The sequence below is a fragment of the Fusarium solani genome, assembly GCF_023522795.1.
Source record: "Fusarium solani strain SB1 chromosome Unknown bctg00000011, whole genome shotgun sequence".
NCBI lineage: Eukaryota > Fungi > Ascomycota > Sordariomycetes > Hypocreales > Nectriaceae > Fusarium > Fusarium solani.
Window position 1 is genome coordinate 791,819 of NW_027072149.1, and position 20,835 is coordinate 812,653.

The 20,835-nt window shown below is 50.8% G+C and overlaps 8 protein-coding genes across 8 annotated transcripts; 4 read left to right on the forward strand and 4 right to left on the reverse strand.

The window, feature by feature from the left end:
* Positions 1-299: 299 nt before the first annotated feature.
* MRS44_015298 (uncharacterized protein) lies at positions 300-1,994 on the forward strand (the record flags this gene model as incomplete). Its single annotated transcript, XM_065619151.1, has 1 exon — positions 300-1,994. The coding sequence occupies one exon, from the start codon at positions 300-302 to the stop codon at positions 1,992-1,994; it is 1,695 nt and encodes a 564-aa protein (XP_065475223.1).
* Positions 1,995-2,126: 132 nt separating this feature from the next.
* MRS44_015299 (uncharacterized protein) lies at positions 2,127-3,189 on the reverse strand (the record flags this gene model as incomplete). Its single annotated transcript, XM_046282673.2, has 2 exons — positions 2,127-2,764; positions 2,817-3,189. The coding sequence occupies 2 exons, from the start codon at positions 3,187-3,189 to the stop codon at positions 2,127-2,129; spliced, it is 1,011 nt and encodes a 336-aa protein (XP_046126230.2).
* A 1,412-nt stretch (positions 3,190-4,601) lies between these two features.
* MRS44_015300 (uncharacterized protein) lies at positions 4,602-7,990 on the forward strand (the record flags this gene model as incomplete). The annotated part of the gene is made up of 7 exons (XM_065619152.1): positions 4,602-5,060; positions 5,112-5,307; positions 5,360-5,863; positions 5,919-6,513; positions 6,563-6,620; positions 6,677-7,674; positions 7,732-7,990. The coding sequence occupies 7 exons, from the start codon at positions 4,602-4,604 to the stop codon at positions 7,988-7,990; spliced, it is 3,069 nt and encodes a 1,022-aa protein (XP_065475224.1).
* A 117-nt stretch (positions 7,991-8,107) lies between these two features.
* On the reverse strand, positions 8,108-9,007 carry MRS44_015301 (uncharacterized protein; the record flags this gene model as incomplete). Its single annotated transcript, XM_065619153.1, has 1 exon — positions 8,108-9,007. The coding sequence occupies one exon, from the start codon at positions 9,005-9,007 to the stop codon at positions 8,108-8,110; it is 900 nt and encodes a 299-aa protein (XP_065475225.1).
* An 841-nt stretch (positions 9,008-9,848) lies between these two features.
* MRS44_015302 (uncharacterized protein) lies at positions 9,849-11,606 on the forward strand (the record flags this gene model as incomplete). The annotated part of the gene is made up of 2 exons (XM_046267806.2): positions 9,849-9,895; positions 9,953-11,606. The coding sequence occupies 2 exons, from the start codon at positions 9,849-9,851 to the stop codon at positions 11,604-11,606; spliced, it is 1,701 nt and encodes a 566-aa protein (XP_046126233.2).
* A 223-nt stretch (positions 11,607-11,829) lies between these two features.
* Positions 11,830-15,623, reverse strand: MRS44_015303 (uncharacterized protein; the record flags this gene model as incomplete). Its single annotated transcript, XM_065619154.1, has 8 exons — positions 11,830-12,259; positions 12,308-12,328; positions 13,135-13,180; positions 13,236-13,477; positions 13,527-13,617; positions 13,679-13,763; positions 13,815-14,265; positions 14,866-15,623. 8 exons carry the CDS (start codon positions 15,621-15,623, stop codon positions 11,830-11,832), a joined length of 2,124 nt encoding a protein of 707 aa, XP_065475226.1.
* Positions 15,624-16,337: 714 nt separating this feature from the next.
* On the reverse strand, positions 16,338-17,674 carry MRS44_015304 (uncharacterized protein; the record flags this gene model as incomplete). The annotated part of the gene is made up of 2 exons (XM_046282676.2): positions 16,338-17,368; positions 17,416-17,674. The coding sequence occupies 2 exons, from the start codon at positions 17,672-17,674 to the stop codon at positions 16,338-16,340; spliced, it is 1,290 nt and encodes a 429-aa protein (XP_046126237.2).
* A 451-nt stretch (positions 17,675-18,125) lies between these two features.
* MRS44_015305 (uncharacterized protein) lies at positions 18,126-20,183 on the forward strand (the record flags this gene model as incomplete). The annotated part of the gene is made up of 1 exon (XM_046282677.2): positions 18,126-20,183. The coding sequence occupies one exon, from the start codon at positions 18,126-18,128 to the stop codon at positions 20,181-20,183; it is 2,058 nt and encodes a 685-aa protein (XP_046126238.2).
* Positions 20,184-20,835: the final 652 nt, after the last annotated feature.

The window sequence follows — 20,835 nt, forward strand, 5'->3', positions numbered from 1 at the left end:
TGTGCGCGGAACGCGCGGGGGGTGGCAGGAGAGAGCCTAGGCAATCAACTAGTGAAAATTGAAGTACCGCGGGAGGCGCGCATTATAGCTGTAGGTGAGACCGAAATAGCGAGAGCTCATTTGATTAAAAGTAGCGGGGTGATGCATAAATGTGGCTTCCTCTCAGACATTGGACGCGGGTGGCCTTGAGTCCTCTTGATATCTCACTCTCACACAGGATATGCGACATCTTTCCGATATCCACTCCTCAAGCCAGTATTATAATCAAAGCATTGGGAATCAGTTCTCAAGCGTCGAATATGAGGACAATAATATCCCTGAAGCCCTATGTGCCCTTGCTGAACAGTACTGCTCGGCTACGATGGCAGATCGCTCGTGCCACAACATGTCAGCCACGCCACCTCACCACGTCAACCTCTGGTAAGAAGCCAGATCTCATCGTGATAGGCAGCGGTATAGCCGGACTTTCAGCGGCCATAACGGCAGCTGAGAAGGGTGCGTCGGTGCTGGTCGTCGAGCGGCTCCACGGAGGCGGCACTTCAGCACTCTCAGGAGGCGTCGTCTACGCCGGCGGCGGTACACGGCAACAGAAAGAGGCCGGCTTCGAGGACACGCCGGAGAACATGTTCGCGTATTTGAAACAGGAGGTTGGAAGTGCCGTCGATGAAGCAACTTTGAGGCGGTTCTGCGATGAAAGTGTCGAGAACATCGAGTGGTTAGAAAAGCATGGTGCGCGGTTCGAGGCCTCCTTGTGCCCTTACAAGACGAGTTATCCGACCAACAAGCACTATCTGTACTATTCAGGCTCGGAGAAGGCATATCCATTCAACGAAAAGGCAAAGCCAATGCCACGAGGACATCGCATGGTTCACCCGGGCTTTTCTGGCAGTGGCCTCGCCCAAGCGCTGCTCGACTCTGCGAAACGGTTGGGTATCCGCCTCCAACCTGCCACCAAGGTTGAGGAGGTCTTATTGAACCAGAACGGTTCTGTTCGTGGGATCAAGTTTCGAACGATAACACATGATTCAAGGCTTCAGAAGCACAAGAAGCTGATCCAGAGGGCGCTTCAGTACCAGCTCACTCTCCCTCCGTTGGCGGCTATGCTCCATAAACGGGCGAATGCCATCTTTGAGAAGGAATCGCGAACCGAGTCTATCGAGGCACCCTCGGTGGTTCTTGCAGCTGGTGGTTTCACGTTCAATCCCGAGATGCGACAGATGTACTTACCGGAGTTCTCGGGTGTTGCTCCTCTGGGCACACCGGCTGATGACGGAGCCGGAATCAAACTTGGTATCGCGGCCGGCGGCTCGGTGTCTCACATGAATCGCATGTCAGCGTGGCGCTTCCTCTATCCGCCAACAGCTCTCCTCGAGGGCGTAGTCATTTCACAGGATGGGCAACGAATCGGAGCCGAGGATGTGTACGGCGCTCTACTGACCGAAAGAATGATCCTCAACCATGAGTCCCGGGGCTTTCTCATATTAGACTCAGCGCAGTGGGCCAAGGCCAGAAAGCAGGTCTGGGAGCAGACGGCATCGTTTGTGAGGCTGCAACGACTGCACTGGCTCTACTGGGGGTACAAGCGAGCTAAGTCTGTTCAGGACCTGGCACGCAAGTTCGGCATCTCCGAGGAAGGCCTGGTGAAAACCGTGAAGGAATATAACGGGGCCATCGAACGTGCAGACAGGGACCCGGTGAGCAAGATGCCAGATATTCGCTCGCCTCTGTTGAAGCCGCCATTCTACGGTATCGACATCTCAGCCACGTCGAATATGGGGGTTCAGATGGTTCTTGGTCTTACCCTTGGCGGATTGAGGGTTGATGGAGAGACGGGGCTTGTCTTGAATGATAAGGGTGGGAAGATTGGCGGTCTCTACGCGGCTGGACGAACAGCTGTTGGTGTCTGCTCAGACGGGTACATCAGTGGCTTGTCTCTTGCGGATGGTGTCTTTTCGGGAAGAAGAGCTGCTCTTCATGCTATTGGGAAGTCCTGAACGGGTGGAGGAAGAGCATAATGAGAAAGCAATGGACAGATAAGGCATAGCAACAGAGAAGTATCAAACTATCGAGTCTAGTAGAGTCTAGAGGAAAACAGATCTATCACTTCTGTAGGTGGTTGCGCCCTATCAAGCCTCGTCTGGTGCCCCAATAAGCTTGAGACCTAGCTCCCATAGTCGCTTCTCCTCATCCTTGTCATATGCGTGAGGCGCATAGCCGAGCCTGATGATATCAGTCTCTGATCCTCTCAGCGGACCGTCTTCTGATACCTCTGCGAGGTAACGGCCGCCTCTATCCTCCCACTCCTTGCCAACAGCCGCCCACACTGTGGTTGCAGCGCCTTGTGCTATGCTTTTCATGTATAGTCCTAGAGCTGGGTTTTGCATCGATCCGCCAGATCCCCCAATTTGCGAGTTGATCTTTTCTGTCAAGACCGCTCCGGGATGCACCGAGGTTGCATGGAGGCCCTTGGTGCCGTAGCGCCTCTCAATCTCATTCGCCATCCAGAGGGTGGCAGTCTTGGAAGAGCCATACGCTGCATAGGGCTCATAGGGGGTGCGTTCAAAGTTGTAGTCATGGAACAAAAAGGTGCTCATTGCATGAACCATGGATGAGGTAGTCACTACTCGTGATGAGAACTCGGGAGTTGCCGAAGCCAGAAGAGTTTCTCGTAGTTTATGAAACAGGGCGAAGTGGGCGACGTAGTTGACGCCAAAGTGTGTCTCATGCCCATCTTGTGTGGTGCCTTGGGGTGCGAGGGCAATACCTGTAGATATTGTTTAGTTCAATATTCAAGAGGTTGGTCTGGGCGGGCGTACCAGCGTTGCAGATAAGGACATTGAGAGTCTCGGAGAGCTCTAAGAAGTTGGCCGCCGCCTCCTTGACACTCGCAAGCGAGTCAAGTGACATTTCCAGATAGACGACCTTCCCTGGCTTCCCATCTGCTAGGATCCTATTGACAACCTCCTTTCCCTTGTCAGACTGCCGACCTGTGATGTATACATCGGCGCCTGTGGCGTGGATGGCCCTAGCGATTTCGACACCAACACCCGAAGTGCAACCTGTGATTAAGAAAACTTTCCCAATGAGTTTCCCATCGAGATCTTCATCTCGGATGATCTTGAGCGCTGTGGGACGAGCATCGTTAGGACCGTTGGGGTTAAGATGGTCGTTTGCATATGGGGCTGCCATGATGTGGGGTGTTTGAGAGTGAAAGGCTTGAACAAACTGGAGCGATTGGATAATGGAGATCTTGATTCTGCCATACAGAGCCATTCCCAGGCTGGCCTGCGTATTTCAACCTCGAGTTCCTCATGGGCCGGCCCGGCTGGTCGAAAGCCATCCGCGGAACGCGCGGGCTGGCGAAGTTAACGGGCAACATAACGGACTTCGTGCATGAGACTAAGATTAAGGTTTTCCGGGGAGGAAACACTATGTCTCGGGGGTTAAAAGAGAGAGCGTTTGGTTCGAAAACAGCTGAGAGACATGTAGTAGCATCTAAACACCAAACCGGCCGGTCCTGATGAACTTCGAGATAGGCTAGTCTACAAACCATATACACCCACCGCACACGGCTGCACAAATTTGATCACTAAAACTATTCTTAGCCAGCATTGGCTCGAAACGATGTTTGTAAGCATCGTTTCTCCAGGCGCGGCGGACAAGGGATTGGGATTCTATGGCACATAGGAGGAAGTAATTGAAATGGCCATGTACTTCATGAATCTTCTTAGCCAAGCCGGGCTGCTGTCTCGGGCGCAAGAAGAAAATAGACGAGGCGGCCGTATTTGCAGTGGTATTGCAAGGCTATGCAGTGTTCTGATTTTCGTTCCTTAAATCAATGAGAGTATTGGGCAGAAGAGCAGCAACCTCAATTTTCAGCGCATCGATCGCATTGAAGCCCAATGACGTAAATCTTGATTTACACCGCTTGGGAGCACAAAGCCTGCACTACACTCTGTTGTTTCTATCCTGTGGTCTCTCAAGCCTGGAAATTCTGGCCTACGTGATTCGATGTGCATAAAACCTGTTTGACCGAGAAGAATATAAAGCGGCTCATCTATCGGGCAACTCGATGTTGCCCCAAATCATGTTCGGGCTCCCCGAGGGCGGTATTTTCCCGGAAAGTGTTTCGGGCGTACATACTCTGTTTCGCTTGAGCCTCATTGCCAAGCGCCCACCGACGCACCTCCATGCATATTCCCTCACCGTTGTATGCCATTTACGTGTAAGTGCATCGTCTGACGGCTTGACAGTTGATGTGCATGGACTTTAACCAGCCTATGGTCTCGCTGTCTAGGTGCCACCACAAGCAAGTGAATTGGGGGGGGGGTTGCATAAAAATACTGGCTATACACCATTTCAGTTGTAGGGCTACTTATTTGACAGTTTCTTATGAGGCCTGATGTTGCCTCATCCTGGATTTGGAAATGAGGCCCGCTAAAGAGGCTTAGAGCGACGGTGGTGGTGTAGATTGGGCAAAGAAATACCTGCTGATGGTGTAGTCTTCATATCAAATAAAGCTGTTCAAAGAGTCATCTCGTTGCTGGTCATGTTTCACAATTAGCTCCTCAAAATTTGTTTCACCTTGTACCGAAGACGACATGAAACGCCCATTGCCTTGTCTGGCATGCTGGGAGGACAATGGAGACAACGATGACATGAGCGAGGTCGCTCGAGTTTCATCCAAGCCTGCCAGAGTATCCTCCCAGAGTTCCCTGGGTACAAGATCAGCTTACAACAACGTGGTACAAGATGAGACAGAGACCATAAATGGCCTGTCGTGTGACATCAGCAACGAAGAGCTTATACTCCGTCGAATTCGATCCGTTGCTGACCCTGAATATCTACAACGATCTGAAGATTGCCAGGTATCGGATTGCGAAGCCATGATGGCAAAAGTGAGAGAAGAGTTCGAAGCTAGGAGACTTAGCCCATTGCTCGACAAGTTCGAGACGCCCCTGCATGTAATTGACCGGTTTGTCAGCGGCATTACGGTGCTGGTGCAGGCTTTGGATCCTATAGCTCAGATTATCTGGGGTGGCTTCCTGATTGTCTTCAAGGTAGGTTCCCAACAGAAATTAGGTATTGACGACTAAACAACTGATGGTTAGAACGCTGTTCACTTCGTTGATCTCATTGGTACTCTCTTGACTTGTGTTGACACCCTATCCAACACGCTTGACAGGTTTCGATACTACAGAGATATGTACTCAAACGAGCGTGTGACGGCCTCTCTTTGCGGCTTGTGTGCTTGCTGTGTCGAGTTTTGTGCTGCTGCTTCAAAGCTATTGCAGCGTGGCTCAACCTGTGGGATAACCTATGCCCGCCACCCAAGCTGACGATTAACTCTCATCTGTAGTCAACTTCCTTCGATTATTCTGGAACCCCCTTGATCACAAGTTTCGACAGCTTCAGAGAAACATCCAAGTCGCTGAAAAAGACTTTGTGCAGGAAATTGGGCTACAGCAGGCCATAGAGATACACGGGGTGGCCCAAGCAGTCAAGCCCCAAGGCCCAAAAATCCCATGTCACGTCATGTCTCCAGCTAGAAATCGGCTGTTCTTCCCACGGCCAGACATCATGAAGCGGATAGAGGCACATTTCTTCCCCGAAGACGAAATGTCGCCTCTTGGGCTCAGGTCGTTTCTTCTCCATGGGCTCGGAGGCTCAGGCAAGACACAGCTGGCTGTTAACTTTGTCTACAATCACTGGGATGATTACGACATAATAATTTGGGCCGTCGCTGATACCGAGCGGAACCTTGGCAGCCATTTCCTGCAAGCTGCAGCGACGCTCGGCCTCCCGCATGGCGGCGATGCGAGTACCATCCCGACAAATGTCGTCAGCTGGCTGAGAGACTGTGGTCTGTCCTCTCTATGCGAGCATATCTAAGAAACTCAGGGCTGACAGCAAGAAAGACTACAAATGGCTTATTATCTTTGACAACGTCGACAATGAACAGCTACTGCGAGACTATTGGCCAAACTCGGCCAAGGGATCTATTCTCATCACTAGTCGACAATGGATACTTGGCACCACCATGGTGGACGGTGCGTGCGAGATTGGCTCACTAGAAGAAAAGGAAGGTGCTTCCATGATCCAGCTACTCCTTGAAAACAAAGTGAGTGATGCCCAGGACCGCCATCTTGTTGAAGAAATGGCCAAGGCTCTAGGCGGTCTGCCCCTGGCACTCGCGCAGATGGCGGGATACCTTCGGACCAACCACGTCACCGTCAAAGAGTTTTTGGGTAATTACGACAACAGTGAATATGCCCGAACGCTTTTTGGTAGAGCCACAAGCCTAGACCATGAACAGCACCAGCAGACGCTTGAAACGGTCTGGCGACTGTCCTTCGAGAAGCTGTCCCCTGATGCAAAGACTCTTCTGGGGATCATAGTGTTCTTACACCCAGCTGAGATGCCAGCTCGTATCTTCCAAATCCGAGAACCTCGGTCGGAAATGGCTCTGCTACCGGGGTTGCAGGTCTTGGACAACTCAGTCGACACGCTCAGGTACTACGAGGCGCCTCTGAAACAGAGCCAGCAAAATTAACGAGTACAGGTACATTGCCGCTAAGTCAAGTCTCACTCAACAGTCTCTTGTGACATACAATGAACGGGTACACTAAGTCACCCTGGCACACTCTTTGGCGCAGGACTAACGTGAGCCACACAGGAGCTCTCACTTTCTATTCACCGACAAGTTCAACAGAGTGCCCTCTATGAGCTCTTAGATGGGGATCCGGAAAATCTGCAGGTAGCTCTTTCCGGCGCAGTGCAGGTGTTGTATTTTGCGTATCCTCGACAGTCCCCTCTAGGCAAGCCAATACCCAACTGGCCCGCTTGCCAGCAGTACACCACTCACGTTCTTCGCCTTCTCAGCCTCTATGAGACGGAGAACAAGGTCAGGGAGAAAGCAGACACGAACACTCTCACCCTTCTGACAGAACTACTTTGCGACTGTGGGGTTTATCTTTGGGCGAGATGTCTTTTCGGGGACGCTGAACGCCTTGCACGTGCATCAATCGAGATTGCAGAGAGAGTCCTTGAGCCTCACGACTGCCTACGAGCACAGCCGTATACCCTGCTTGGGTGCATCTGTCTGCGATCCGATAGCAGGAAGGATGAAGCGGTCAAGTCACTCGAGCTGGCACTACACATCCGCGATGAGAACATGCGGACCGAGTACAAGCACGTGGAGCCCCCATTACACGTGGACATCCAACTAGCCAATGCCTACAGCAATTTAGGCATTGCGGCCAAGCAGACGGGAGAATTTGAGAAGGCCTCCAAGCTCCACAAAAAGGCCATCTCAATCAAGGAACGACAGCGTGATCACTGCGCGGGTTTTCTCCTCGGACTCTCCTTGCATAATGTTGGGAAGCTGCGTCACCTCCAGGGGCATGTTGAAGAGGCGGTCGAGTTCTTCAGTGAGTGTATTGCCGAGATGAGCATCTACAGAGGTGACGAGGAGATGAAGGCTCGACAGGCAGTCTGGGTCTGCTCATTGGCAGAGGCCGAAGCCAGCCTCGGTCGCGAAGAAGAGGCTGAAGCACACTTTACCGAGTCTCTTCAAACACTAGAGAAAGTGATGAAGGGGTCACTGGATACTGGGACGACATGCTTGAGATTTGGTGCCTTTAGGTACGGAGCTGGGAGATTTGAGGAGGCTTTGTAAGTCATGGGCGATTCCACACGTCGAGTGTGGTCAGAGACTAACTGTACTGAAAGGACCTTGTTCAACGATGCTAAGAAGATCTTTTCTGCCAAGCCTGCAGCCGCAATCGGTGAAGAGATTCTCTCCAAGAACAGGCTTGCGTACTCTCTCCACTGGATGGGCCGAACGTACGCTCAGCTCGACAAGGAGCATGATTCAAGAGACGCCCAAACCAAGGCCTCGAAACTGTATGCAGAAATCACTGGAAATGACATCTCGTCGGACCCGGAGGAGGCCTTGAAACAGTATGAGACACTTGTCTCGGATGACTGACGGATTTTTACTTTTTTTGTTGTCTCTTAGTAGCTATGCACGGTCTGATCTTTGTTTCTGGCTTTTCTTTTTCTCTTCTTTCAGAAAACGCCCTCTCAAGCTCGTTTTCGGTACTCCTTAAGCCGTATTCGTGTTCATGAGATGTTTGGCCAGTGAATCTAATTCGTCTACAAACCCTCGCCTGACGACCTCCGGTACTTCTCCAATCCTCTGTGTCACCTCAAGACTGCGGAACATCCTCTCGGGGTTAGTTGTGCCATTCAAGACTGAAACCTGAGGCCCGTCTTGGCCCAGAGACAGCACAAGGCTGAAAAGTGCATCCTCTCTTGACGCCCCCATTTTCTCCGCGGACCATCCCACGAAATTGGAGTCTAGAAGCTTCGGGTTTCCCGTCAAGACCCAGAATGCCTGGTAGATGATATTGTTTTTGGCACAGAATGACCTTGCACCTGAGTCGAAGTGGTTGTAGGGCCAAAATCGATTTTGCACGATGGACGGCTTGACGGTTGCAACATTGTAGATACCCTCCAGTTGCTCCAGGGAAACGTTCGAAACACCTAGCCTGTGGACTTTGTCGCCAAATACTGATTCCATCGCAGCCCAAATCTCAATTGTCTCCTCGAAAGTGGGCATTGGCCCATGGAGTAGGAGGCAATCGACGTAATCGATCCCAAGGCTGGTCAGACTCATGTCGAGGCTCTTCCGAACCTTGACCTCTGGCATGTCGTCTTCAAGATAAGGCGCCAGCCCTGGCTTATGACTAGCTGGCGTGGTGAATTTTGTTTGGATGAAGAGGTCGTTTCGATGCAAGCCCAGCCCTTCTTGTGAAACCGGAGACAGTGCTGAGGCAATCGCTTGGCCAACAGCCCGCTCATCGTAGAAATGAGCCTGGCATGCACAGTCTAGAGCACGGTAGCCAACCCTCAGAGCTGAGAGGATCAGCAATGGATCTGTCTTCTCGGCAGTCCCGTAGACAAATGAAGGGACAAGAATGAGGGGTGCCTGGAGGTCAGCCATAACTGGAACTCGAGAATGCAGAAAGCTTGATGCACCTTGTCGTCACTTCCGCTGCCCAGCTCAGCTCCGAGTCTGGTTTAACACTCGGGCCTCATCTTAAATGATAAGTTATATTCGCTACTTGAACGTGCAGAATCTTGGCTTTGTGTCTAGACTTTGAGGCCCCCCACTGTTGCTTATGCGGAGGCAAACATCCTGAGAGGGTTCACTGGAAATAACACTGGTTGGAGATCACCACAGTACTGCTTGGCTATTGGGGCTGTGCACTGAGCCACAATTGCCCATCCTTTTCAAACGAGTGAAGACCACAACTCGGGTGTCTACCCATTGTTCTCCCAAAACGGCCTCAGCTGCATATGTTGGCTGAAGGACTTCTGCGCTCTGTGTAACGGTAAGCTCCGAAAGTGTGGGGGTCAACCCCGGTCAAAGGATCAGATGAGACATCGATGCATTCTAAGAGGACGTGCTTCGAGCTCCGGTTGGGTGTGGGCCCAGCGAGCGGTGATTGTTTCTGTCTGTATACCCGGAGGTAGTCATGGAGTATCACAGGTGGGATGACTATGCAGCCATCCAGCCGATTCACCCCTTCATTGTTGAGGAGCATCAAGTTTCCTGCAAGGAAAACCCGGCTAGATACTTCTCTTCTCACAATCTGCAGCTGAGCGTGATGAGCCGGCCCCCTTCCCAGCCGAGGCCTTCAATTATGTGGCACGCACCAGACTACAGAGCCGGGTTCAAACCTGGGTACTATGGGTGACCCCAGAACCAGGCTGAGTCTCTGGTTCCCCAGATCTCTCGCTTTTGAGATTGATGCTAGCTGTTCGCTTAATGGTTTGCTTCGATGGGCCAGTACAGTCCATACAGATCTCGTTCTGATGCCTTGAGAAGGTCAGTTTCTTATCAACTCCAGTTGCTTGTGTGGATAAACTAATGGTTGCGTCGTAGGCTCGAACGTGATGCCAGCCAAGTAGAGGCAATCAGAAAAATCTTCCAGGCGCCTTCCTTATCAGTCGGCGTCTATTACAAAGGATCGAAACTATGGACCAAGGGATTTGGTTGTGCCAATCTCGAGACTGGACTAGTTCCTAACGCAAAAACGGTCTACTCTATTGGTTCGTGCACCAAGGGCTTCACTGGCACCGCTTTGAGCCTTCTCGCGGAGCGAGGGACCATCGACTTGAGCAACCCAGTGTCATCCAAGATTTCGGGGCTCAAGACGGAGCAGAACCCAGTCGTGGCCAAGAACATGACTTTTCGCGACATGCTATCCCACTGCGCAGGCCTTTCCCCCATGCCATTTGAAGTATTGGGGAGACATGGCGAAGTCATTGCAAAGCATGAGGATATTGTCCGCATATTCAACCACCTGCCACGAGCCGCTGAGTTCAAGTCGGAGTGGATGTATAACAACTGGCTCTTTGCCCTCGCGGGGATTCTGATTGTACAGGAGTCCAACTCTTCCTATGGAGACTTCATTGAGCGAGAGATCATCCGCAAGATTGGTATGAAACGGACATACACAAACTCTAGTTTTGACAAAAACCACGCCTTGCCCTACCTTGTGTTTGACGGCAAGGAACCCAAAGCCGTCAAGCTCCCAATTCTGGATGATGGAGTTGCCTTTGACAGCTCGGGGGCCATCCGGTCTTGTGTCGATGACCTCTTACTCTGGTCCAAAGCACTCATGCAAGCGTGGAGAGCTGAACCATCGTCTCGCTGCCATGACGCACATCAGAAAGCTGGCCGCGATCCTAGTTGTGTACCCAGACTCAGCCGCCTATTCTCTCGATTCAGTAAGAAACAACTCATGGCCTCGATGGCCGCGGCACAGAAACCGCATTTCCCTCTTGCTAGAGACGAGAGGCAACAGTATGCCCTTGGCCTGTTCAACCTACATCTGCCAACCACAGAGATGAACATCGTCACGAACCCCGATGTCAATGGACGAGGCTACTCCATTGGTAAGGACTCTGGAGAGCGGCTTGTCATCGGCCATACTGGAGAGCTTGGCGGCTTCTTGTCCGCCTTTTGGACATTTCCGGAAGAAGATTGCGCTATTGTAGTTCTCACGAACTCCTTTCAGGTTAATGGCGATCCGACCAATCTCATCGCGCAGCTATTAGCACAAACTTTATTTGACATGAGACCTATAGTTGACTTCGTCGAGGTTGCCAAGAATGTCGTTCATAACGCCAGGGGTCGCTGGGATACCATCCAAAAGGAGTGGACCACGCATCGAATTCTCAACACCACTCACAAGTTTCTTGCGGCATATGTTGGCGAGTATGAGAATGAAGGTCTCGCTATGAAGCTGAGCGTTTCTCTTTCTGGAGACGACAAGTACCCCCTGCGTCTGTGCATCAATGAGCTCGAGAGTCAGGTGTTTGACCTGTATCACTACCATACAGACTCGTGGACTTTCCTGGGAGAAACTCGAGATGATTGTATCGAAAAGGGTTATTCTATGTATCTCCTCAGCTGGGAGTCTTGGATCATCAAGTTTGATCTTTACGAGAACGGCCGATTTTGCAAGGTCAAGTGGAGGCTGGACACTGATAAACGACTTAAGCCGCAGGAGTTTTTACGAAAAAAATGTTAATTGGTAGAAGTCCAGGTGGTGGCGTATCAGATGCTTTGGCATCTCTTGCTGGGTATTATTCTCATGGCTCAGGATGTTTTTAATGAATGGTTTACTATTAAAATTGTCACACCGATAGCAGAGATTGTCAGCCCAGACATGGTCATACAGTGCGTTCCTTTCTCACATCCCTAACCGAAAAACTGAAAGATCACTGAAAAAGAATATCGGCATTCCTGCACCCTCAAAGCTTTTGGATACGAGCAATATTAATGACGGGATAAGTACCCATCATTTCTGCCGTGGGCCCAGGTCTGGGCTTGGGCTCAGGCTCAGGCTCAGGCTCAGGCTCAGGATTAGGATTGGGCTTGGGCTTGGGTCTAGGCTTGGGGCCCATGCCGGAATCCTCATAAGCTCCGGAACGGCCCTGTTCCATCTTTCTCTTGTTCCAATGAAGCCACGGTTTGTCACTCGGGTCATGCATGTTGGGCTTCCAGTCGAGCCATGGTCGATTCGGGTCACTTGAAGTCGCCATCTCAGCCTCGAGCCATTCCTTCCACGGCTGAACTTTGGGCGAATCAGTAATAGCCGGTACCTCAATCTGGGCCTTCTCTGGGGTCGTGACGAGACCTGTTTCGCGGGCACTTCTACGTCCAACCCCGATGACGAGAGTGCTATGCTGTGTTAGCAAACGCATCTATACTGCGATAGGTATGTCTTACCTGAATGCAGCGACGACCAGACTTATACAGAATAAGTATATCGAAAACATCGTTAGGGTAGAAGCATATGAATCTGAATAGATTGTTCACAATGTGCTGAAGTTTCAAGTTTTACATCAAACAGTGCCAGTGGCAACAAAGTTATAGTTATTCTTGCAATCGTAACCGTCTCTTATACTTGATTTGGGCACTTTTGTCATTAAACTGTTGAAAGCCCTCCTAGCCCCCCTTTTCGCCGCTCAAATGATCCTGTCACTAAAGGGGCTCAGATTAACGCATATTTCGGCCATAGAGTCAAGTATGCCAATTATGCTGGTAAAATGCTAGCATGCATTTATCGCGTCTATCACGTTGTTCGGACCGGTCCCGAGCCTCGTTGGTATTTGATCCAGTCAGAGGTGCAGAAAGACCGGGCAGCCATAAAACCCTCCATGGCTGCGGGCGGCCAGCTGACTTGGACTTTCAGGTCTGGCTGGCAGCCGCTACGTTGATAGGTGCTTTTCCTGAGTTTCATCCCACGCCAAGAAAGAGTTGCATGGCACCATGACCAGGCATGGTGCCAGACACTTGGGTTGGGCGGCAATTGTAACTTCGTTCGGAGTGATGCTTCGTGTGGCTATAATGCCCGGCTCTGTATACCGGCACACGTGTACACACTGCACTGACCGGTCAAAGGCTGTGTTACACACCGGATAGTTACTTAATTCCCGCATCAACAGCTTCAATCCCACTTCGTCATCTCGCCAGCCTGCTTCTAACCTGAAGAGCGAATGATAATGGCTCAGCCAAAGATGTACGCCCGAAATTCCACACTCTCCCTCACACACTCTGCGAGGGCCTCATCCTCATCAAAGAAGGATGTGTGCGCAGAGACTGGGCGTCATCATCAGATCATACTGACAGGAATGCTCGGTGTAGGAGTACTCACACTCTGCCACGTTGGCATCTATGAGGCTCTGCGAATCCATGATTTTGAAGATCCAGGCCTCGTTAGGAAGTTGCTGATCAATGAAATACCACTTTTGGGAAGCCGAGTTTTTAAACAACATGATCTCAGTGATGGTGTGAGGATAGATGAGGTCGCATGGGATGAAGTCAGATTTCGCCGTTCTGTAGTCGCAGAGGACAAATGGGTGCTGTCGTACTGGTCCCCGAACTGGATGCCACACACTGCGAGAGTAGTCAGTATCTGGGGAATTTGAAGACGGGCAGGGCGGACTTGATGATGCGAAAGCGGCTCTCCAGGATCTTTTCAGCCTCATCCTTGAAGCCGAGCTTGATTTGCTCGACAGTTGCCTCGTAAGTCTGATCTGCGTAGATGTTGTCAAGTTTCTGTCGTGAAATGTTGTTCGCAAGGAGCTATGCACTTACCAACATGGGCCACTCGGCTCGGCGGAGCAAAGCTATCCCCTTGGGACATGGATGTGCTTCCATTAGCATCTCTGCTTCTACGGAGCTGGGGGGAAATCAGCACCATGACTCAAATACGGTAGGGGAGGACACAAACCGTATGATCAAACACAACAACCCTCACGTCTTCTCCAAGCTGTGTCTTCAAAAGGTCTATGATCCTAGGATAAACGTCCCGGACCACCCTGTGGCCATCCTGCCACTGGTCAAAGTCCAATGGATGCTTGATCAACTCAAATCCGTGAACATCAAGGCTGAAAAGGTTCTCATTGCCTCTAATATCATGGAGGGTGGCACGAGACTTTTGGGAGACGACGTTGGTGCTTGGGGCGTCCGTCTCGGTGAAAGGGACGTTGGAGTAGTAGGGCTTCTCTGTCTTGTACTTCGGGTCCGATTCGTCCAGGAACTCGAGGCTCACCTCACGCTTCGGCAAGGCAGCAAGTTCCAGCTTGTCCGCCGAAGCTTGACTGCCTCGGCCAAGCCAAGATGTAAGCCACGACATCAGAAGTGCCATGATCAAGAGAACGGGCCTGGGTCGAGACGGGACACTGAGTGATCTAGTCGTACAAGATGATAGCCAGCACTTTGAAGAAGTAGAGTCGCCGTGCTTTATGTAGCCCTGGAAAATTCTTACTAAGCCAGTCGTCGAGGGTCTTGGGATGGATGGTCCGTTGAGTTAGACACTTGAGCTTATCACTATAGGTCAACATAGCAAGTCTCTATATAATGGGTGACATTGAAAGCTGACTGGCGCAAGATAAATATCATTTCCTTTTCTTTGTGTCAATTTCGGACCTCAACATACTCCTTTAACGAGGAGTTGAGCTCACATATCTGACCTCGACTTTGGCGAGGTTTGCTCTTGACTCATCGACAACTTACAGCGTCACAATAATTATCGTCGTAGCGAAATCTAATGGAAATACGGTGCCATTTTACAGCGCTGGAGGTCTTGAGTTTTCATACCGTCACCTACCTATTGATAATTGTGTTCTTGAATGCTGTAGACGATGACCGTAGTTAGAGACACAACCAAGTTGGCTAATAGAAGAAGACCTGTTACATCTCTAGAGATTTCTTTCTCTCTATAGTCTCTCCAAATCCCCAGCAAAGAAGAATACTATATCTCCCCGACCAACCGCACACACGCAACTGCTGCCGCCGCCGCCGCCACTCCCAATATCAACATTTGCAACCCTTCAAAGATGCATCCTCCAACGCTCGAGTCTTGGCGCTTCAGGATCCAGCTCTTCCCGAAACCGAAACCAAACAGCACGATCAAGCAAAGTCCAATACTCCATTGCAGACCTAATCCCACCGTACTGGCAAAGAAGTAGGGGAAGAGTGGAATGGTGCCTCCCACTGCGTAACCCAGGGAGATTGAAAGTCCAGATATAATGGGTGATGGAAGAAAGGATGCTGAGGGAGACGAAGTATCTTCTCGATAAGACTGTAACCGTAGAGCGGCACGTTCAAGACCTGTCGACTCCTCTTGGAGAGTGCTGAGGATCGATGTGATGGCAGAGTGAGGCAGATCTAAGGGCTCGAGGTGCAGTCGTACAAGCTCCTCGGCCCTTGACTGAGCCTTTTCGCTAGGCTCTGAAATATCATCGCTTTCCCTGTTTGTGTCGTAGCTGAGGATGCCTCTCGTTTCTTCATCGTCGACTGAGTCGGATTGACGACAGGTCTGCGAGGGAATTTCATCGCGAGCCGCTAGGTATCCGCCGATTCCCATGCTAATGCTGCCCGCACATAGTTCTGCCAGACCTCCAGAGATGACTGTGTCTGTCTTGCCGAGCGAACTGAGCCCTGCCGTCAGGGCAAAAGGAACAGTCAGTCCATCGGAAAACCCGAGTGTAAAGTCTGAGAGAAACCGCTTGAGTGCTGGGCTGTGTGAAAATCTCATGATGGGTGACAAATGCTTGATGTTGAGAATAGGATAGCGGGTCTAAACCAGATAGAATGTGTTTAAAGACAGCATTAAACATTCAGTTGACGCGAAGGTCTATCGAACTGCCATTAATTACCTTTCTACCTCCCTTCCTCGGCCAAAGCGTGCATGTCGATCTCTCGGTGACAAACTGGGATAGTGTTGCATCTCTTCGGCAATATCCTGCCGGATATCGTTGCTTGTGATGATCTACAAAAGTTCTTAGGAGCACATGGTGAAAACTCGCGTTCCTACAGGGTGGTTCAGACCATCAACGGCCGCCCCACTGGTGCTGACCAACCTACGGTGTCTCATTCGCTTGCCCCTGGCTCGATGCTAGTCTTAGCGGCGCAGGGTTCACGATGCCGCTGAAGCCGGAGATCAAGATCCTGGCATTGGAGATGGTACAAGCTTGGCGATCTGACAGCGGCTTGGCGAGGAACCGTGCCCCTCAACTTCAGGCGAGCAGATTCAGCCTCGGCTTTAAATTGTATTGGGTCTTAATGTTGGTGAGTGTAATTGTATTCTCGCTCTTTGTAGTTCATAGCCCATTTTTGGACACATCATTGAGAAAAGCCAGAATAAGAGGGAGAAGATAAGGAAACCAAAGAGATTCAGTATTTAAAAGCCTGCAATTATTTTCACTAGACTTAGTCCGAGCAGGTCTATCTACAAGCTTAAACCACTAATTTACTTGGACTTGGGAGCCTCGTAGCCCTTAGGGGGACTCAATCCATCCGGCACCTCAATGCTATCCTTGTAGTAAGTAGGGGAATGGCTCTTGTGCCACTCCTTGCGAATAGGCTCAAAAACCTTGCGTCCAGAGAAGCTATGCTCAAGATCCAAGTTGGGAGCAGGATACTGATGGTTGCCACCAGCAGTGTTGAAAGGACCAGCGTAAGAGACGTTGTAGAACATCTTGTCAAGCTTGTGAGACTTCCATCGGCGAAGCTTGTCACCAGTCTTGCAGGCAATCAGCTGGAAGACGTTGGCGCCGACGTCCCATCGACCCAGTGTGGGGAGGTTCCAGTTGGCTTGGACGGTAGAGATTTCAGAGTAGTGGTTGTAGAAGTTGTTGTCGGTGGTGCCAACAAGATGCTTCGGAACGGCATCACCAAGGAGGATACCAAGAATATGGTTCTGGTTGGCATACGTCTCGTTCTCATCCCAGGTGATCAAGACGAGGGTGTTGTCCATAAAGTGCTTGTCCTTCAGGAGAGGCTCCAGGAACTTGCGGCACCAGTTACCAGCCACAGTAACAGAGGTATCATGGCCGTCAGAGGTCATGTTGGGAGTGATGAACATCCACTGAGGCAGCTTGTTCTCCTTGAGATCCTTGTGGAACAGGGATCGCGAGGTATCAACCAAGGAGACGTTCTTAATCTGCGACAGACGCTTCTCAGAGAAAGTGATGCTGTCATGAAGAACGGCAGGGTTATGCTTGCGCACATAGTCGTTGGCGCCGTTCTTGTGGTTCACCCAAGAGAAGCCCTCGAAACCAGAGTAGGGCATGTCCTCCTGGTAAAGACCCCAAGAGATACCGCGGTGCTCGAGCAAGTCAATGACAGTAGAGACATTGCGAGGGTTGCGGTTGAAGTCATCGTTCTGCATGCCAAAGTAGTCACCAGCGATGGCGGCCATGTAGTTGGGCTCAGAAGGATGAGTGACGCCAAAGTAGTTGGACAGGGTGATGCCCTTGGATCTGAACCAAGCAAAGTTGGCTGTTTTCGTTAGATTTTTACTTTCATTCAAGACGAAGAATACTCACGATCGCCAAAGGCCTTGTCATAGTTCTCGTTCTCAAAGTAGATGATGGCAATGCGGTCAAATGCCTTGCCTCGGACCTTGCTAGTCGGGCTGCTGGTCTTTGCTGTCGCAGCAGCAGCAGCAACCTCGGCAGTTCCAGTGGCGGTGTACTTGGTCTCCCATCCTGACTTGTCGCCGTGAGGCTTATCAGGATGAGAGTAAGGAGAGTGACCAAGCGCTAGGCCAGCAACGGCCAGAAGGGTGGCGGTTTGAAACAGCATCGTGAACGTTACAAGTGAGGTTGGCGTGGCTGACCTTCAACTCAACTCCAAGAGGTGAACTTGATATCATATCTATATGATCTCCGTTTGTATGCTACTGTCATATGCACGTTGCCACGGATATTGTGCCGAACGGAGCTCGCATGTCTCCACCGTCGGTCAACGTAACATGTTTGGTGCTGAGCGACATTTCCAACCTCAATATTACCCCAGGATGAAAAAGTTCCAATGGAACAGAAACGCTAAGCACGTGGTGTCGAGGACAAGGTAGAGACGCGCGGTGCTCGCGTGCCGTCGTATCCGACTTGACGTCAGTTTGGCCACCCCTGTCACCTCCACTTCGGAAGCATATCGGGGTGGAGATGATTGTTTAGCTGGCTTGTGAGAGGCGCCCTTCTCTGGAAAGGGAGAATCGCTGAATGGACATTGCATTGCAAACCTCGACTCAACAATGGCTAGAGAGTTGGATGCAGAGAGGGTGCCGTGGGTCAGGCAAGATGGCTGCGACGCTGACAACACCTGGTTTCTTCAAGACAACCAGGAGAAACACGACGGCCTGATCTACAAAGAAGAGACTCGGGCACCTTGGCTTCAGAGACTCTTGCTTTCTGTTCTCTGCATCTTCTCCCTTTTCGCTCTAGCAGCATTCACCCTCAGCCAAGCTATCACACCCTCACCAGCCCACAATGACGACCACTCAGAGACTCCCCACGAGACTACGGTGTCGCCATCACCATCACCATCAGTCATTCAACACCATGAAAATACCCCTTCCGTCGCTCAGCTTCGGGATCCTGACGAATACATCCTCTCACCCTCATGGGATTTTGACGCCCAACCAACAATCCGAGAATATTTCTGGACTATCACTACCGCTACCCTCAACCCAGATGGTGTGTACCGGCCAATGTTACTCATCAACAACCAATTCCCTGGCCCTTTGGTTGAATGCAACGAGGAGGATACGATTGTCGTGCACATCATGAACCAAGCACCCAATGCAACCGCCATGCACTTCCACGGCATGTTTCAGAACGGCACCAATAATATGGACGGAACTGTTGGCATCACACAATGTCCGATTGCGCCCAACTCAAACTTTACCTATCGATTCGACGTCAAGGGCCAACATGGCACTTATTGGTACCATGCCCATCACAGTGCCCAGGCCTCTGATGGTTTACTAGGGCCAATGGTTGTTCACTCAAAACAGGAGCGGAAACTGCAGGAGCTTGACTATACAACCGACAGGGTTGTCATGGTGCAGGATCACTATCACAACTTGACTTCAGAGCTTCTTATGGACTACCTTGCTCCTGATCAGGAAAACGATGAGCCCGTACCTGACAACGCGTTGATCAGCGGACGTGGTGTCCGTGACTGCTCAGACTTTCCGGGTTGGCCGTGCGATACCACGAACGTGTCAGCACCGAAGATCGACCTTGAAGCCGGAAAGCGCCATAGGTTACGCATCATCAATGTTGGAGCGTTTGCCGAGTTTCAGATCCAGTTTGATGAGCATCCGTTCTACATCACTGAGGTCGACGGGACAGATGTTCACCCAGAGCCTTTCCATCGAGTCAACGTCTTACCAGCGCAAAGATATAGCGTGATTCTGGAAACTAATGTTACTTCATCTAAGCCAACGTTTTGGATGAGAGCGCGGATGGTAACACACTGTTTCAAGAGAGAGAATCAGCGCCTTCAACCTGAACTGAGGGCTATAATACGTTACACATCGCCAAACTCGGAACCTCCAGCGGAACAACCTACAAGCAGAGAGTGGTCGGAAGCAATCGAAGTAATATGTCGGGATCTCAACACCACTGCACTTCGTCCTGTCGAGTTAATATCTCCACCTCCCACAGATGACTTTATACCCTTGCGGGCGAATTTTGAAATCGGCGACTGGCGACTGGCTCGGGGTTTCTTCAATGACTCGACATGGCATGGCAATGCTACGCACCCCTCACTGCACCGGTATCTGGATGCACATGTCAAGGGCCCTGTTGGAAGGGGAGCCGTTAGTGTCAACGAACAAGTTTTTGATCGCAAGAAGGAACTGGTTCTTGAAACCACGGGGATTCGCACCATTGACATCTCCATCAACAACTTTGATGACGGTGCTCATCCCTTTCATCTCCACGGCCACAAGTTCTTTGTCCTCTTGCAAGGAAACAGCGGGTATCCTCCAAACTCTACTGAGCTAACAAAGTATCTTGAAGAGCATAACCTGCTCGAGAACCCCCTGCGTCGAGATACCATCACAGTGGAAGGCTACGCATGGGCCATCATCCGGGTGGTCCTTGACAACCCAGGAATGTGGGCATTTCATTGTCACAACACGTGGCATGCTGAGTCGGGCATGGTAATGCAATTACTTGTTAGATCCGATGAGATGAGTGAATGGGAGATTGACCCCGAACATTTAGAGATGTGTGGGAGAGAGGGGGTGACCACAGGGATGAGGCCAGATGATAGCATTTGGTTTGGGCAGTTTAGCAAGTAGAATACGAGGAGCGTAGAGTTGCGGCTTGTTATTCTAAAACATTTATAATGCAAGTTTATGATCGAATAATACCGTGACGTAGAAATTCTCTTTTCCAGAATAGGAGTACAGCAGATCAGTCGCTCCTCAATGATGGTGGCCCAGGAACTTCTGGGCCGAGATGCAGAAGTCACATTGACGTTGGGTAGGACAAGGCTCTCGTCGGGTATCTACTACGTTCTATAGCCCGGTCTTGGCTGATCCAGGGAGACCGGAAGCCTGGGGTTGAACAGAACCTCATGGTAACCGTTCCGGTATCTGGACGCCACTGCCCAACCTTGTTATTGGTCATCTGCAGAACCAAGATTATGTCTTTGCATCCCAGCCGTCTGCAAGGTAATCTCGAGCTCAGGTACTTAGCCGACGTTGGCCATCGGAGTGCTTTTGTCATAGCCTGATCTTGCTCTTTAGTTGTTAATTGGCTGTGAATTCAGTATCGTCCAGTTGTGGCTATTTGCCAAGTCGTACGCAGGGTCAGCAAAATTCGCGATGATGATTCATATCCAACAATATCACAGCCTGATTTCCGTAGAATGTTCCGATTCAGTGCCATGCAACAGAGCTCATGTATGTAAATCCTTGAAGAGGACCACCTGAGCCTGCTTTAGCTGAA